This window comes from Papilio machaon, chromosome 24 (assembly GCF_912999745.1).
Source record: "Papilio machaon chromosome 24, ilPapMach1.1, whole genome shotgun sequence".
NCBI classification, from domain to species: domain Eukaryota; kingdom Metazoa; phylum Arthropoda; class Insecta; order Lepidoptera; family Papilionidae; genus Papilio; species Papilio machaon.
Window position 1 is genome coordinate 281632 of NC_060009.1, and position 19500 is coordinate 301131.

General features: G+C 35.4%; 2 protein-coding genes across 4 annotated transcripts in view; one reads left to right on the plus strand and one right to left on the minus strand.

The window, feature by feature from the left end:
* LOC106716227 (complexin) overlaps positions 1-11522 on the plus strand; it is a 145844-nt gene extending 134322 nt beyond the window's left edge. For all 3 annotated transcript variants that reach the window (XM_014509705.2, XM_014509706.2, XM_014509708.2), the window contains 2 exons: positions 6288-6420; positions 6702-11522. In XM_014509705.2, the coding sequence (XP_014365191.1) occupies positions 6288-6420; positions 6702-6775 (207 nt within the window). In that variant the 3' untranslated portion in view covers positions 6776-11522. The remainder of the gene's footprint in view (positions 1-6287; positions 6421-6701) is intronic.
* A 263-nt stretch (positions 11523-11785) lies between these two features.
* LOC106716208 lies at positions 11786-14644 on the minus strand. Its single transcript, XM_045683875.1, has 5 exons — positions 14275-14644; positions 13911-14112; positions 13404-13632; positions 12944-13188; positions 11786-12863 (listed from the first exon to the last, which is right to left on the minus strand). Exons 1-5 carry the CDS (start codon positions 14639-14641, stop codon positions 11786-11788), a joined length of 2121 nt encoding a protein of 706 aa, XP_045539831.1. The 5' UTR covers positions 14642-14644.
* Between the last annotated feature and the right edge of the window lie 4856 nt (positions 14645-19500).

Here is a 19500-nt window from a genome sequence, read left to right on the forward strand (position 1 = left end):
AAGCAACATCCGGAATATATTCGCAAAACACAAGCACACCATTAAGCCCGTGTTCATAGTTCTAAAAAATCAATATCCTTGCTAGAACAACTAGCTAGCTAACCGTGAAATGTTAAGGTAATAAATCGAGCGAACATGAACTCTATTGTAAAGGAAGCAAGGTAAATAATACGGTGTACAACAAAACATTACATAGGGCTACCAGAAGATTGCCAACACTTGCGAACGACAAAAATGTTTCCAATACATTGCCTCAGTATGTAACTAAAGTACTGTTGTCAAAACAATCTGCAAGATATATTCCGTGTAGTTTTTTTTTTTAAATAGGTGCTTTATACGATAATAGTCTTTTTGTAATATCTTTTATATATAATAAGTACATGAATTATTATATTTTTCAAAAACCTTAACACGTTTTGTACACCGTGTCACAGACGCACTTTACAGAATATAGAACATGCTTGATTCAATACAGTCTATTGAATCAAGCATATATATATTTTTTCTTTTATAAGAATTTAAAATAAATTATATCGAAAAAGACATTTAATTCCTCGTAAAATAATTATCTTTTTCAATTGATAGATGTTGTAATATTCTTAAAATAAACAACACATTTTTTCTGTCTGTACCTATAATTCCTCCGCCATCCCCGAAGCGCGTAGTAATTTTCCAGGACTGGCACACGGGGCATTTCACACCTCGACGCCGACATCCCCGCAACCTCCGCTCTCATGTACGCTTCGATTAATTTCATTACCAACATTTTACAATACGGAAATATATTTTTCAAAACTACGTAGATCCTAAAGAAAACTCTTAGTCCTAAACTCGATTTAATTCTTAACAAAACTAATGTACATTTCTCTCACTAAAACACTAAGAGACAAGTTACTGTTAAATTGAGTATTAAATAAGTAGTAAACTTGACGATTTATTTATTATTTGAAATATTGTACAATTTTGTCTTAGCCGTGAATTGTAACAAGATTTTAAAACTTTACTTCTGTTCTCTTCTTTATTTTTAAAAGAATATGCAAAAAATATTTTACAAAATATCTCAAAGTAATTGTAATTTTTCGAGCAACTATAGGTCTATCATTCGAGTAGCGGATTTCATAATTTGCTCAAAGATTGCGTTGGAGAGGTTGCGGGTAGAGGGGAGGGTAGAGGGGAGGGGAGGGCGGTAACTGTGTTAGAAACTCATCTGAACGGAAATTGAAATATTATGGTCCGTCCATGATAGGCCGAGATCGAGGGAAAGAACGGCTTTCGAAATAACTATGAGTAAATGAATAAGGGTGAAACATAGTCATTATTTTTGTATTAAAAACCATTAAAAATCTGATTTAACTGAAATAATATAGAAAAATCTATTAATACGATTATTTTAAAAATGAAATCTTTAATTAAATATTAAAATAAACTTTCTGAAACTGTATACATAGTTCAAGTTACAAAGTTCTAAAGACTACTGAAAACCGTAAGCGGATATTTGAGAGATGGTAACATTTTTTCGTACAAATCCGCGAGTATGATTTAAGCCATACTACATCTCTAAACCTTCCTTTATGTTAGGAGGTTAATCATTTACGTACTAAGGTTTATTTAACAAAAGGCAGAGGTCTATCAGTCATCAGAAGTTGGCCATTTAATTAACTAGCTTATAACAGCCTTTTTTTTTTTTTTTTTTTTTTTTTTTTTTTTTTTTTATACAAGGAGGAATGCTTAATGCATACTCCGTGCCTCGGGGAAGACACGCGAGTTATGTGAGATTCTCTCCCCGAATGGGAGCATACCCACTAAACCTCCTTGTTCCCTCATGGCCATAGTGTGGGGCGCCACGGGATCGCGTGAGCTTGCCACCGCGACGCCCCACTGACCGCCCCGGGAAGGGCCCTCTCTGCACCCCCGAAGGGGTGCTGCGCCCTTAGGCGCTCCTCAAGACGACACCGTGCAATGCAGGTTCGGAATCCCCGCCTCCCCCGCTGGTGCCGCCAGGGTTTATAGAGACCCACCTCTTGGCCCCCGTCTTGATCAAGACAGGGGCCCGCGGTCCCAGTGAAGATGTTGCGCCACCGGGATTACGCGTGGGGACGCAGGATCACACGCCATCGTATAACAGAGTGTTACCGAGGTCGTGCTCCCACGTCCCGACCGGCGGCCACGCCCCTAATGGGTCGCGCCACCCTCCACATTAGGCTTGCCCTCCCTTTTCGCTGCCCTGAAAAGGGCAGTTACTCGGTTTGGGTTCGCCGCCCTCTCATATGCGGACCCACAAGTGGGCCCGCACCCTAACCTAACTTAGCTAACTTAACTACCTTAAACCTAGCCTACTCTAAACTAACCTAAGTCCGGCGGCCGCGACCCTCGACCAAAGAGGTCGGGTCCTAGTGGTCGCGCCGTCCCGGACAAAAGGCGCTCGCCTTGCGGCGAGACGCCGCCCTCGTTTGCGAGCCCACAAGTGGGCCCGCTGGGGGGCTGCGGCCGGTGTGGTGAGCCGGCGACCCCGGTCGCCCCATACTTAAGTATGTAATCCAGGCAGAGCGAGGTGGCGGGCCCAGCCACCAATCCCAACCCCTCACCCTAATCTACTTAACCTAGCCCTAACTAACTAATCCTAACTAACCTAATAGACGCTCGCCTTGTGGCGAGCGCCGCCCTCTCTTCTGCGGGCCCACGAGGGACCCGCAGCCTAACCTAGCTAACCTACTTATCCTAACTAACCTACCTTACCCTAACTAACCTACCAGTGTTTGGTTCGCGGGGCCGAAGCCCTACCCCGGCAGAAGGCCGGGGCGTTCCCCTATCCACCACCCGGGGACGCGCCACGTCGGAGTTCACCTCTCCGCCCACTCGGACAACCGAGCAGGTCCGTGGAGCTTATAACAGCCTTAGTTAGGACGTTGAAAAGGGTTAGAAGGTAAAATTGATACCGACATAGATATAGGAATTTAATTTAAACTTTAAATAGTTTATATTGTAATCAGTTTAGGGAAATATGAGGTTATATTTAAATAAAAAATCACGATATACAAAAATGTATTAAACAGTATTTTGTCCGACTAACTTAGAGGGAAAGATTTATGTCTGCTTAACTATGTAACCTAAAGTGTGCAAATGATTTTTAAAGTCGAGTTTATTGATTTTTTTATAAATTAATGCTTGTTACCACGAATTGTGTTTATATATCATACTAACGGTCGCCCGCGACTTCGTCAGCCCAAAAAAAAAAAAAAAAAACCTATAATATTCCCACATTCATCCTTCCGAGTCAAGTTCCGTTAATATCTGTCCCTCCGTTCCGGACAGACAAACAGTCGGAAATTTTAAAAATTAGTTTTTCATTATCAACAACGCAAATACTTTTTTGACACGACTATTTTATTAATATGTATAATTGTAATATTATGAATTAATCTATGTAATATTTTGTATACAATGTATTTATAGCTCAAGAAAAAAAAAGAAGATTAATAGAAGAAGAAAAATGCCGAAGAAGAAAAGCTCTTGGATGTCAAATTGACTCTAGTAGGGAGTCCGTTTAATGCGCGACTCCCTAATCGAGTCAGGTTGACTTCCTCGAGGCTAAACCAACGCTCGAAGAAAGAAAACAAAGAAGAAATACAGAAAATGAAGAGGAATTTCTTCATCAATTTGATTAATTTATTTGATTAATATGAATTGATTGTTTTTTATGTATTAGAATGATAAGTGTATTTTACAATATTTTTTTAACTGCAGTGAAACTTACATTTACATACAATGTCATCTCTTATGTTTATGTGTCACCGCAGTCATTCCTACAATTAAATCGGCTACATACGTTCAGTTTTAACTGATCACTTCAAATTGATCAAGTAAAACTGACGTCCCTTATGTCTACACACGTTTAAATTTCATTGAACAAATTCGTAAACAAAAGTAATTCTTCTGAATAAAAAGAGTGAACAATTTAGAAAATAACGTAATGTGAATTTTCTACACCAAAATATAAAGTTCTAACTCACATTAAACTAATAAATTAACTTGCAAATAAACCTTAACGTAAATATATTAGATTTCGAAACATAAAAGCTTATAAAATTAAATAATACCTAATCCTACTTTGGGTGAAGCATTAGGTGTAATTTTAATTACAACTTTAAGCACAATAATTATTATTTGCTGGTATATTTCGCACCCAAAATGGCAAAATAATCCGGCACGAAATAAACACAAATAAATTTATTAGAAACATTTCAAAAGAGTTAATTGATAAAAGAGAGGCATTTTAGCGAGAGAGCCAAAGCTTGTCGACGTTACGTTGATTTGTTGAAGCTTTTATTTGATTTTTTATTGTTCTTCAAGCATTAAGTAGTCGACAAATTCTCTTTATTGTATACTTTTATACGTATCGTTATGTTAAATGAACTGTTTAACATCTTACTAATATTATAAATACGAATGCTTAGATGGATATTTATTTGAAGGTATCTCTGGAACGGCTCAACGGATCTTGATGAAATTTGGCACAGATTTAGAATATAGTCTGGAAGAACACATAGGCTACTTATTACGTTTTTTTTTAATTCCGCGCGGACAGAATCGCGGGCGACAGCTAGTTTACTTAAAGACACAGAACATTTTCATAATTCATGTCTAGTATAAAAAAAAAAATATTACAAAAATAAAATTACAAAGTATGTATTAATAAAAAGCTACTAAAACATAACATGGTTTGTTTAAATTAAATAAAAGTCGAATGACTTTCTGTTCTTATTTTCAATAATCTAAATTGCTTCAATTAAAAGTAATTGCACAGAAAAGTAAACTGAAGGCACAAATCGGAAGAAATCACGTTTCATATTTACGATACAAACACCAGGGGGCGCTTGGCTAATGATATCCCGGGGGCGTTGGAAAAATACCCTTAAAATTAAAACCTCCCCGACAGGCTTCTAATCAATTGAAGATTAAGGCTGTACCCGACTTTAAGCATATTGCGCATTCATTACTGTAAATATAGTCTATAGTACAGAGGATTGCCAGTCTGTTGCAAGTTATTGGACTCGATTCCTAGTCAAATTTTTTAATCAAGAACAAACTGTTACGTTTTTATGTATAGATTGACTATAGATTGAAGTGGCCTCCTTCACCTTCTATACTCTACATTTTATAACGTTGAAAGAAGGATTATTACATATTTCACATACTAAACTGGCCCTGAAGGCCAGAGATTATCACCCTAACTTAAAGTATTAACATTATAAATCTTTATACGATTTATTTTAAATCATCATATTATGTGTATTTATTTGTTTAAATAATCGAGCCGTATCTGACGTAAAAATACACTGAACGGTAACAGACTTGTGGTCTCCGTTGGAAAATTGTACAGCAACACGAGACTGACTGAGTTTAATGTCGCTCTTCATCTTACTGATCTTGCAGTCATTTTTATTAATGTTACCGTAAACATGGAGAGTATTTGAGGAAACATTTTTCATATATTTAAATTATTATTTTGCATGGCGTATTATTTTTAAGTTTTGATTCTTGATTTTTAAATATAAGTAAAATTAGCATCAATTTAAATAAAGTTAATAACCGAGATGTAAAATTAAGGACAACGCCATCTAGTTAACAAATAGGCGCAGCTACAAAACCATTTCGTTTGCATGTGTTAACAATATTAGATAAATCAAAAATGTTTAAACATTTCATTGTCTTTTAAAGCTTTAATTTAGGAAGATGTTTGAATGTGTTTGATTGTCTTATACGCTACAGATATATGTAATGCCTTTCACAATAGATGGCGTTGCTTGTATGGCAGGGTCGGCTTTGTATCCTTGTGCGAGCCCAAGTTTACGAACAATAACGCAATCAAGTCAGAGCATCGCTTTGTTTGCTGAATCAAAACTGATGTCTCGTCACTCCACACTGAAATGTTGAATAATACTGATGTATGAAGAGGCTTGACAGAGCTCTTAAATTATATGTTTAGATTGTAACTTAATAAAATACTCAGTGCCTCGTTAATTTTATTGTATATAATAACGAGGTAATTAATTTTATAAGTTCAACACTCTGAGTAAAGAAGCATGAGGTTTAAATAGTAATGTGGCATAAACGCAAGCATTTTTAAACTTTAAGGTCCCCTAAAAATTTGATCAATAACTATAACCTCTTGCTTTCAAAACTTGACGCAAAATGTTTCTACGTGATAACAAATAAATTAAATTTTACCAGTTAAAATATTTGCACTAAACAGGAAGGTTCTTAATAGTTTATAAACATATTTCCAGTACAAAATCCCCAAGAAGGAGGAGATGGTGGAGCAGCAGCAGGCGGAGCCCGACAATCCGCTCATGAGGAAGAAGAAGACGCCCGAGGAACTCGCCGCAGAGGCCGAGCTGGAGGACCAGGATGAATTCACTAGTAAGTTAAACTACCAATTACACTACCAGTTCCAAAGTAGTGTAACTTGACGTAGGCCTATTCAGGGCTGGCGTTCGGATAGGGCGTTGTTGGGCGACCGCCCAGGGCGCTGGACAAAATTAGGCGCCACAGGTCATTACGCAGTCTCGCATAATCTCGCCCAGATCTATAGTGTACCTGAAATTGTTACTGGACCTACTTAATTTTTTCTTCAATTGAGTAGATTTTCTGATCTGCTTGAAATAAAAGAATTATATTACTTATTTTTTATTTAATTTCAGAACTGAAAAATACCATCGAAACGCAAGTGAACGAATTGAAATCTCAGATCGAGAGCAAGTGCGTGATGCAGTGAGCTGGAGTTGTTGCGCCGTCTTTGTTATAACAATATTATACCCGAATACATGATGTAGCTGCTCGGCCGATTGTTACGTCACACCCACCACATTCCACCCCCGAACAACCCCCAACCATGACCGGAACAACCCCTTCGCAATACCGTATCATTCGCGCTCAAACATTTTTGTAGGAGAGATTGAATTCTAAATTATTTCGAAACGTAGTCAGCTAGTGGCGCGTTGGTGCTTGATGATGAGCAATAATATTTTTATACATTCATAGAAAAAAAAATTTGGAGAGCGACCTTCAATGCCACAGAAAAGTGCATCAGCGGGACTCGCCCCCGCCGGTCAGGTCACGGCAAATGATCCAGTTTTATATGTTGACGCTTGTGATATATTGTTATTTAAGTGTAATGAGAAAATAAATTTAAATACAACTAGAATGTTAATGAAATAATGGAAGAGGAAGTAACATATATTAAGTCGGTAGCGCGCGTGTAGTCTGACTGTACCGAGACCACCCTTCTCTCGCCTGTCTCTCGCCTTCGGAATCGACTTACATTGAAATAACAATGTATTCGCTAGTAAATATTTGTTTTCATCCAAATTCCACTCAGCTTGGTGTCTCTCGATGTAGAAGTTTTACCGTGCGCGGTAAAACGGACGCGTGGCTTACGCTCTTCGCTCTCTCTCTCTCTCTTTGTCCTCTTCTGTGTCTCTCCTTCTGCAACTTTAAACTCTCCGACTTTTGCCTCTAAATCTTTTGCATGCGTGCTTCTGCAGTGTTAGTCGGTATCGTGTCAGTGAATTTGTTTAGATGTAAATACCCGTAATGGACCTAGCCTTAATATCCACATCGAAAATATTTATAGGTTACAATATTGTTACTGATAAAGTTTGGAGCTGGCGTCCGGCAAACGCCGAGGAGCGCCTCTCCGACATCTTATAGTCGTCACTTTTGTTTCTGCATGTCTTTAAGATAAGATCGATGTTCATTTAGAGTAAAGCGTTAAGATTGTAGATAACAAACACTTGACCTGTTGTTTTACCGTTGTACCAATGTAGCGTAGTTAACGCAATATAACGTTTTATCGATGTTTATGCTTAGGTGTAAAGTTAATGTACGTGCGAGCGAAATTTTCGAGCGATTCGTGCGATGGTATGTTCTGAAATGATTTCAAACAACAGACGAAGCATACGTGGCCGCTACGATCTCTATGGACTGCTACGACTGCCCGCAAAGAGAAGGCTCGCAAGTATAATTGTTCGAACATTTGTCTCCACATGTAAGCTGCAAATGCAAAAGATTTGTTATCGTCAAAAGCTGTGATATATAAATAAATAAAACAATCGGCGTGCGCGGGACGCGGCTCGACCCGCCCCAACCCGCCACCCGATACACTTTTCACTTTAGCTTCTTTGATCTTTGACCTTCACTAAATAAAAATGTTTCATCGACTATCTTTGTAACTTCATTGGAAACGTTCACATTTCCTCCGCTCTCATAGACCTCAACTGCGACGGAACTTCGACAAACTTCTTCAATGTAATCAGCACATCATGTATTTCTTCTACTTTTGTGTTACTTTTTCTCTTCGACTATCGGCTATGTAACCTACGCTTGCTTCACTCTAATCTTAACCTAATTTGGCTCCTTTGATCTTCTATAAAAAATCTATCATCATGATATCGCGGACTCAAGATAGATATTCAATATACACCCATGTAAATACTTTTGCAACGATACTTTCAGATCGTCTATTGAGAATTCTTTATCTGATAACACATTATATTCTTAATTTCCTTTTATGGGATTAGTTCAGAGCCCCTCTTCTGCTCGCGATCACTTGCGATGGGCGCCGCTTGTCTCGGCCTCCGACCCGTCCGTCGTAACTCTATCATCTTCTATATCGTTAAGGTATTCTAACTTTCACCGTGTACGTGTCTAGCCTAGGTTTACGATATATTACGCGTTAGCTCTATTATACGTGCATGGCATTTATAGCTAAACTGTTGTTCGTAGTTGTTCGAGGTAAACAATAATAGATTTAAGTCCGGACACCTCGGTTCTCTCCGACTCGACCAAAAAGTCGCCTCTATCGTTCATGACTCTTCCTGTGTCCTGTCTATTCGTACGCTAACTATGGAACGCTGCCCTAGAACCTTTCTCTCTTCGACTATCTTCAATCTATCAGTAGTGTCTAATATAATTCGGTCTTCGTTGTTGACTCTCACTTACGTAGCTATAGTGAATTAGAAAATTATTTTGGTACGTAGCGAGGGTTAGGTATAGCGTTAAAAATTCAATGTTAAATCCGCTAATTGTCACTAATTTAAAAACCTAATCTTGTCTCTGGTTTTTTGAATATTTCAATGTGTGCATGCGTTTATATTTAAGTGTAAGGTAGCTCTTGCGAGTGTGTTCGGTGTCGTTTTCTCTCGATTAGTCTTTAACTCGATACGTAAAGCGCTTTATCGAGTTTCTTGTATGTAAGCTTTCAGTGTTCTCTGTATAGTGTTAAATATTATTAAGTAAATGATTGCTTGACCGCGCAATTCGTTACGGAATTTGGGTGATATCAAATTGTTGCCATTATTAATATTATCAAAAAGCACTTATAATTTCTGCTTTAATTTCTCTGCAATCACAACCTCCTCACTTCAATACGAGAAGCTATCGGCCGGTACTTTGAATCTTTTCATCTAGTAGTGAAAAATAATTCTTTCTTGATCAAATTTTGATTTATTTACATTTAAATATATAGTGAATTTATAAAGAGGTTTATACAAGGTAGGAATGTAGTTTAGTATATAATATTAAATTATATATATAAAATAATATGCAAATATTGATGATTGTTTATATTCACAGCCGTAGTATAATTGATAATTGTTCTTAAGTGACTCGCGACCAATTTCAGAATTTCTCCAAAGGCAAAATCAGTTGAATGACTAATCTTATGACTTTCGTACTCAGGGTAAATGAAAATATTGTAATTTACTGCTATTGTTGTCTATTTATATATCTACATACGTTCAGTTAGAACTGTTAGGATTTTCACTTCGCCTTTTTAACTGTGTCCTGCATAATTTTATCCCTCAAAAAATAATCTTAATTCTGCACCAAACTTGTGTACATTTCAACGTTATTCTTATTAATAAGTCAAATATTTAGCCTATATCGTGAAACATCTTACAGATGTTGTTGAAAAGTCACTAAAAAACACCGATTAAGCAATTGTTAGACATCGAGATATGTAATTTATTAGTATTTATAAATAAAATCATGAAAAAACCGAGTTTAATAACTTTCGGTAAGGAATAGGTTGTTAGAGTTAACGTACTAAGGGTCTGTTTGATTGTTGCACTAAGTATTTGATATATTACACTAATCACATTAGACTTTTAATTTTTATAAAAAAAACAATACATGTCTGATCATAGAGTATAAAATATAACAACAACATAAACTAATTGAAAACCAGAATCAGAAATCATTGTCATGTATCTTTTAGAAACACGGCTAAATTTAAATATGATTCGTTTTGAAAAATAATTTAATCAATTGAAACATAAACGCAATAGTAAATCCCACATAGACTGTCAATCACAACGAAAACAAATACGCACTGAATACTAAAAAAAAATGAAATTTAATGCTTCATCAATTATTCTTATAATAAAAGAAATATATTAAACAGCAAAATACAGCAATTTCTCAATTTATTAAATAAATGTAACTTAAATGACGGATAAATTTATAGGTTAAGTCAAACTGCACAGATGACTATAACCGGCTGACATAAAACTATAGACAAATGTCAGAGACAACGACACAAACCACACACAAGAGCTTCATTACACGAAGTAACGCCATTATTTAATATATTTTAGATATTATTTTATATTTCAATCATAGTGTGGAGAGGCTTTATAAAAGAACTGAAAAAAAAGTGCCACAGAATACCGATAATTTTTCCTCTTTTTGGAATGATTTTTATGCATCTTACCACACTATGTTTGAATTTTTCTATTGGGTTAAAAGGTGCGCCATTTTCATAAAGATATAGTATGTTGGCGCGGCCGGGGATGATTATAAAATGTATGGTTTACGATTCTATAATAATGTGGACTGTTTAGGAAGGTTGTTCCCCGGCCGACGGAGTTATTCCATTAGGGTAGTCACAGGCCACATTTTGGTAAGTTAGCTTTTAATATTAGTGACATCTAGTGTTAAAAATTGCAAGTTTACTGAAATTTAATGAAATGTGTAAAACAATTTTGAAAAAAAAATCATTAATTCAGATATGAACGTGGTTCATGTGTTGTATTGTTATTATGAAGATTAGTAGATAAACCATGATTACATTAAATTAGAGTAACGGATGAGATACGAAAGAGGTTATTGTTGAAAATGTTTTTAGATAATTAAATCAGATTGAGCTTTTGTGAAACCTTGTTATTGATGGTTATTAAGAGTTCGGTTCGCGGTATTTTCGGCTGTCTAAGTACTGCCATACGATTATGACTTTTATCTCTATACGTATTAGTTCGGTTTTGTCACCCGTCACTCTTAGGTATAAGGTAGGCTTGGGCTGCATATTTGTTTATCAGTAATGTTGCAATGCATTGTTAAATTTATTTAATCGTCCCTATTAGTTACGTACAAAAGTTTAGAGGTAGCCATTTTCATATGAACCGCTGTAAATGTGAAAGTGGTGTATCTACCATGTTGTTAAATAATAAATAAATTACATTGTACCACCATGCTGCTGTTTTATTTTATAAAAACCTAAAAGGCAAAGGCTTTTAACCTCGTAAGGAATTAATCCACCAGCTGTTTTTTTTTTCAATTATGAAGTCAACTACACGCAGTGTGGAGACAACAGAAACCCGCAAAAATAAACATTACACATAAATTATAAACGTAGAATTTAATTAATTACTTAAAATTATATTTACAATGTCATTTATGAAATATTATTTTCAAAAACAAAATATTACAATTTATTCAAAACAAAACATTACTCTAATACAGTAAATACGCTCCAAAATCTATTTAATTGTTTATTAAAATCTGATAATATAGCAATTAAATCTTCAAAAGTGGACCTCAGAAGTCCGTGATTTGCTTTCTCACTGATGTTAATAACAGCGCCATCTTCCGACAACTTCGTTTTTAAAATTAATTCATTAAATTCTGATTCATTATCAATGTTTTCTTTCTCTTTTTTAAATGGCAAATGTCGTAAACTCCCTTTCAATTTATTTAATACATCGTCTACAGGAAAATGATTATCGTCCGAATCAATTTCATTTTCTATTGACATGTATAAATTATTTTTTTCATTTATAATCCTTTTACTATTATCCATGTTATTTAAAGTTTGGTCATTTAACACGCTTCGACGTCTTCTCTCTCCCCTCTCTTCATTTAAATCATCATATTCTGCAGAACTTACTTTATTAGATCGTTTAACATTCTTTCTGTTAAACCTGATCTTATTTATTTTTGATAATTTTTCGTTCTTAAATGCTATCAGTTTATCCAAAAAATTTGATTTCAAATCGAATCTGTCACGTTCATTTCTAAAGTACTTTGATTTTAGACCTTTTCTATTAATTTTTTGTAAATTTTCCTTGTAATCCGCTTGTCTTCTAAATCTAATTGGTAATTCCTTTTCCTCTTTTTTATTAGTCAAATATTCGTGAAAGTTTTTTAACTCTTTATTTAAGTTGTTTATCTGTTTGCGTAAGTTAGTCATAGTATTGTTTACTTCAAACTCCGTGATTGGGTAATGCTCGTAAGAAACATCAAGTGATTTGTCTAAATCAACGATATCGCGCTTGTTTCTTAGTGATCTTCTGGATTTAATAACATTTTTTGCGTTGATATTTTCCTTATCAACTAATAGATCTTCACTTAGCTCTTTATTAACATCTTTGTAAATACAGGCTTCGACTTTAGTATTCGCCAGCACCCAAAATCCGAATGATTTTGGTGGAAGATTGATCAACAGTGTTTTGTAAGGTCTAACACGTTTGACCACAGGACGGATGTCTCCTTCTAAATACATAGCTCTCCCATTCACCACTATGTTACTGTGACAACAAAACAATAAATTGTAATTATAACTACTCACTTAGTATTAAAAGTATCAAGAATTTCAATTTATACTTACCCGGTACTATCATGACCGAATATAAACTGCATGATGTCACCACCGTCTTCTCTCTTAGATAGTTTCAGTGAGAATCTCGCCGCTTCATCGTCCATGTTCGCACCGTAAAGAGTGATGGCCCCGGACACCGGTTGCTGACGCAGCGATGAACAGTGTGCGAACAGCGTGGCTTGGGACGCCGTCATATTGACGTTGAGCACACGTTCACCCACCAGATTCTTGTAGATGAGCGCCATGTAGAAACTCTACAAGCAAATGAGTATTCACATAAATTTACTTATTTAAAACTCAGAAAAAGAATACGTATCCAATCACATCTCACTCGTCAAAATCGGGTCAGTCGTTTAGACTACAGACGGTCATAATGAAACTTAAACTTAAATAAAAACCTGCAAAAAAAAGCAAACTTCGTCTTTGTTGAAGTTGCTATTTCAAAAAGAAAATCAGCAGTATATCTCACCAATGTAGGCTCATGCAACTCCTCCTCCAGCAGTTCCCTAAAGTGCACAGAGAAACCATTCCTGGCAGCATAACCCAGGCTGGCCAGCCAGTCCGCCGCGCGCTGCAGCTGCCTGCGCCACTGCACCTGCTCCGTCAGCCACAGCGGAGTGGCGCTGTTGCTGAGGACACGCAGCAGACGCACACGGTCCATCTCTGACATCTTCTCTAGTTGCTGAGCTGATGAATTACTAAAACAAAAAAAAATTTTAACCAACAGCTGTCAATAATCGCCGGAATATGTTTCTGTGCGGGTTGGTGGCGCTAGTTTTGCACACAAAGATTTTACGCTCCGATTTACGCTCAGATGATTGTAACAACTAATATTATTTTTTATGAAATACTGATTTATTTATTTACCTGCTCGACCCATTAAATAGTAAATAAACTTTTTATCTGCATTGAATTGACTGACTGAACTTATTTTTTTAACTTAAATTTTTTATATCTTGAAATACAAGAATTTTACCCATTAAGGAATATAGCGTCCAACATATCATTAGAGAGAGTGACAAAGTCCTTGAAATCGCTCTGGGAGTCCGGCTGAAGGCACGGTGCGACGTCTCCTGCCACCACCTTCCACGACGCTGATGCTGCCGGGAAGGTCTCCACCATCACGCGGAGAGTCTCCAAGTCATTGATGTACTCTTCGATCGACTGGTTTGCGCATTCTGTGAAATAAGTTAGGGTACAAAAGTTCACAATATAACGGCCATATACATACAATAGGTATACAACAAAGCGAATAACTTTTTCTTTATATTATTCAGTAATTCAATTCGATTTTAGTATAATTTAAGTGATTTTTGTTCTAATTAATGAAAAAAACTTACCATAACCTAGCTGCCAATAAATATCACCAACTTTGACCTTTTCAGCTACACTCATTGTTATCAAAGCCGAATTAGGATCCCACATACCGGACGACGTTTTAATTTGATTGTTTAAAGCGAAAACTAAATCGAATCCGGTCTTTTTAGCCCAATGTACAAACTTGGCCCATTGTTTATGACTCATAGAAAACCGTTCATTCGTTCCGTCTTTTTCATTGGTAGAGAGTGAATGATAGTTTTGTATATAGTCGTCTTTATTCATGGTTGTTTGTGGATCTTGAATGGATATCGTAAAGTTGGTAAATGTTATATGAGAGGTGGATGGTCCAGCTATTCGTAGATATGCAGGACTTAGAGATGACGCCATACAAAAACAGTGTTTACTAAAAAAAAAACATACTTATATTATAAACTAGCTTTTACCCGCGACTCCGTCCGCGCGGAATAAAAAATAGAAAACGGGGTAAAAATTATCCTATGTCCGTTTCCTGATTCTAAGCTACCTGCCCACCAATTTTCAGTCAAATCGATTCAGCCGTTCTTGAGTTATAAATAGTGTAACTAACACGACTTTCTTTTATATATATAGATGCGAAGTTTAGATGGATGGATGGATGAATAATTTGTTACTTAGTATCTCCAGAACGAATAAAGAAATCTCGCTGGAATTTGGCATAGATGTAGAACATAGTCTGATATGACACAAAGGCTATTAATGAAGTTTTTTTAATTTCGCGCGGACGGTGTCAGTTAGTTAAAGTTGTAATTCAAATGTGAAATATCTACTGCTGAAATATTTGCATGAAAACGTATACCTCTACCTTTTCAAACAGAAAGTCGATACGTTTTATATAAATGGTTTGACAGTAAAAACTCACAATAAAACAAAGACATATAATTCTAAGACATTCCTTAAAATTATGTCTTTGTTTTTTTCTTGTCTTTGTAGTAAGCCTTGCAATTAATTGATTGTAGTTATTAAATTCTTATTAGAAAACAAATACTTTATACGGGATTTCTTAAATCTTCTGTACTGCAATATTAAGTACAGAAGTGGTGGCTGCAAATATGTTTGTATGTAAAGGAAATTAAAAAAAAACTTACTTGTTATACTTCTCACTGGAACCGAAGAGATATTTGGGGTCAACGGTGAAACTTAAAAACTTCGTATCAATCAAATTAACATGCTGCTCTGTGTCTATCTGAATGTTATAAATATAACAACTACATTGTGATAATAATGATAGTAGTATATTAATAATGAATACATATTTTATTACAGGATCCATGGAGAAAATAGAAACTCTTAAGGGGTTTAAAAATATTCAAAATGTCACTAGTTTATTTGCTTATTGAAAATGTAGTAAAATCGAAACGTGCTCGTTAATATTAACTTTGAAACGACAAGGTCAACATTATGTTGCAGACGATTTCTAAAACAAGGCATTTCATAAAATATCCGTTAATTCAACTTCACATCTACAGACTAATTTCATAGACAAATACATCTAACTTATTCTACAGAAATTAACTTATAAGTAACATAAGCACAACATGGTATGTTTTTATTTTAAAACGACGGATAAACCTGATAATGTTTTGTAACACGGCCAACAAACATAAAAACATCTCTCATGTGTTATCATGCACATGTTGCGTCAATATTACGGTATGGATTAATAATCTGGGGAAACAGCACTGATCGAAATAGAGCATTTGTAGCACAAAAAAATGAAATGAAAAAAAAATTAGAGCGATGTGTGGTCTGCACACACAAGAATCATGCCGACCCGCGTTCAAAAACCTAGGTTTACTACCACTGCCAGCACTTTATATTTATGAAACATGTATTGGTCCGGGAGCCAGCGACAGATTTTCATGACCAATCCCCTCCCAATCGAAAATTCGTAAATTGCATAAGGGACTTATACTATGTATACTTGCGACCGTCAGTTGCGACTCCGTGGGTGGGGTGGGCAGTGGCAGCCTCCCAAACATGCAGAAAAAAAATTTTTTTTCAGTCATTTCCTCTCATTTGAAAATTTATCAGAGTATAGTTTATGTAGTATTTTGAAAGAAAAACATAGTCAGCTGACCATAACACGGTGGATTATACGTCAGCTGGCTCCTTAACATGAATTTTTTTTTTATTTTTCAGTGATTTCCTCTCAACTAAAAATTTACCTGGTGATCGTTTATATGCTACTATTAATGAAAATTAATGTCAGCTTGCTGTATCTCGGTGGAAAGTTTGTCAGCTGGCACCTTGAAAGGTGTAACGCAACAGCATCTATGACCCACTGAAACTTATCAGCTGACGACTTTTCTCTTTACTTACAGCTAGCTGATTTTTTTTATTATTTACTAGAGTATTTTAACAATTCTCTGATAAATTTTCATCCGGGAGGAAATAACGTTTCTTAAGTATATTGTATATACTAGCGCGGATATTGTGACGACACACTTTACATTACACTAGCACAGCCAGCTGACGTATAATCCACCGTGTTATGGTCAGCTGACTATGTTTTTCTTTCAAAATACAACATAAACTATACTCTGATAAATTTTCAAATGAGAGGAAATGACTGAAAAAATTTTTTCTTTCTCCATGTTTGGGAGGCTGCCACTGCCCACCCCACCCACCTAGTCGCAGCTGACGGTCGCGAGTATTCATAGTATAAGTCCCTTATGCATTTTACGAAGTTTCGCTCGAGAGGAAATAATTGACAAAAAAATGCACCTGGCTCCCGGACCATATGTTTGTACGGAAGCACAAAGTATTATTGACTGTTCGCAACCGGCGTAACTGTTTTAGATTAGTACTTTATAGTATCCTAGATAATCCTAGACTTACTAAATATACTAATAGCTGTTTGTTTATGTGTATACTAATTTATAACAAGGTACCAAATGACCTGAAGATGTTGAATGCCAGACAATTTAAACGGGGATTGTATAATTTATTGCTTGGAAGTAGTATCTATAGCGTCGAGAAATTTATATTTCTGTGTGGTATATATGTTTGTGAAAATTGTATAATTTCTGTATATGTAATAAATTGATTTAAATTTGAAGAAATGTTACAAAATTTTATCGTAAGTAGATTTTGTCTGGACCTCCTTTTATCATTTTATTTAGTAGTCGTTTTGCAGTTTGCTTTTATTGTACCTCTAACTACGACATGCTCGTCATTTTGCTGTCGCTGCAAATACCATTCTTCCTTAATGTCGTTTGTGAACTAAATAAAATACTAATTAAAACAATGTTTTGTTTTTACAGCAATTAAATCACGTCTTGCTATTGTCAGCATTTCCATGCACTGGCTGAATAGACTTTTAATGTTTTTTTCTACAAAACTTGATTTTTTTTTTATGAAAAAATAGGTTAGGAGTCTAACTAGCAGAGCTGGGCATTAACTCGTTAATCCGTTAATCGTTAATTAACGAAGTTAACATTTTGCTTAACGGATTAACTTTTAAGTTAACTTCAAAAAGTGTTAACGCTTTTGTTAACTTCCGTTAAACTCAACTTCCGTTAATAAAAGTCCGTTAATCGTTAAATTATAAACTTGGAGACGTGCTGTCATTTTGTTTAAATTACGCGCCACGCCACGCTCGTAAGTTCAACTATGTTGGGCGACTGTCGGCGACTCGATTGGTGAACGAACGAGTTGATAATTGATATATGTGAAGTTCGCGTGCAAGTGTAATGCGTCAGAGCGTCCGGGAAAGACGTGAAAAACAGGACAAAATCAAAAGAAGGTTCGAAATAGTATATTTCATTACGAGTATGTAATAAGCCCACATTCCGAACGCTCTTCGACCCTGCAATACGCCACTTTTTGAGCAACTGTATTAAAAACACTTTTTTACTAATGCTCTTTCTTTAGCTTTTCCAAACTCGTGCGTTCTCTTTCCCAACTGTCAAAATAATGTCTATTAAAAAGAAAAAACCAACCACAAAGTTTTTACAAAAAAATCATTGAAGTTTTTATGATTCATGCAAATATTGCTAAAAAGAAGCTCCTAATTTGTTACAATATCAGATTTAATGATTTGATTCAATGAATTAGGTTGGTTTCATTTTATTTCATGTCAATAAATTTTATTTTCATTTCATATCGATAAAAATAATCTACTGAAGACTTCGCTGTTTGGGTATAGTTCCCTTTGCCTACCCAGAATGGGTGAAGAAAACAAAAAAAATCTCAGTTTGTATTCTTTTACGGTTGGCGCAATTTTTCAAACATTTTAGTTAGTTGAGTTTATTGTGTTTTTATTATTATTTTAAATTGATTCATTTTTTCGCAACTGTATTAAAAATAGTTGTTTAGTACATGGGCGGAACTGTCATTACAACTTGTGCCAACTGTCAACCCTCACCTTCGGCTGCGCTTCGGCTCGGGTAGACATTTGTCGGAACACTTTGTAATGACAGGCTTTCCGCACTCGTAATGAAATATACTATAATGCATTCATACTTGTCTCTAATACTAATGTTTTATAGAATTAAGATAAATTTTTATATTAATAAAAATTAATTTTATATTAATAAAAATATAATTAAAATAGTCAAATTAATATTTTAAACAAGTGTCGCCACAATAATTGTGAAATTAGTATGTATAATTTTGGTATGGTTAACTGTTAACGATTAACTTTAACTTGCGTTAAATTTTCAAGAATTTAACGCTTTAACGATTAACGAAGTTAAATTTTTAATTAACGAATTAACGATTAACGAAGTTAAATTTTCGATTAACTGTGCCCACCTGTGCTAACTAGCATAACCCTTATAATTCATATCGTAGTATTTTTATAGCACAAGAACGTTGTTGGTAATGATCAATTTATTGACGCTTCATGAATGGAATGGACGTGAGTACAGTATATGGGAAAAACATTACCCTTTTGTCATTCGGGCAAATATTACAATTTAGGCTCGAGAAACGAGCGAGGATAAGAAATGGCAGGTACAATGCATTTCAGATACGATTGCGTATATTTTTGTATTCTCCGTGCAATCCATGCAAACATTAATGTGATTTTAGGTTTAGATCCACCTCTATAAGATATTCCTCCACATTCATGGTTATATTTTAATACATCAAAACAAAGTATTTCTTATTAAAAGTTTTGATTTGGCTTTTGCTCTCAATTTCTGGTATTGCTATCCTACGCCTATGCAAGTGCAATTGCAAAACAAATAGAAACATCAACAATG

Excerpts from the sequence above, each read along its gene's own strand:
- LOC106716208 (XM_045683875.1), bottom strand. The coding sequence starts at position 14,641 with ATGGCGTCATCTCTAAGTCCTGCATATCTACGAATAGCTGGACCATCC. Across the intron at positions 13,189-13,403 it reads AGTTGCATGAGCCTACATTG|AGTTTCTACATGGCGCTCAT; the intron begins GTGAGATATACT and ends ATTTGCTTGTAG. Across the intron at positions 12,864-12,943 it reads TTCGGTCATGATAGTACCGG|TAACATAGTGGTGAATGGGA; the intron begins GTAAGTATAAAT and ends TTGTTGTCACAG.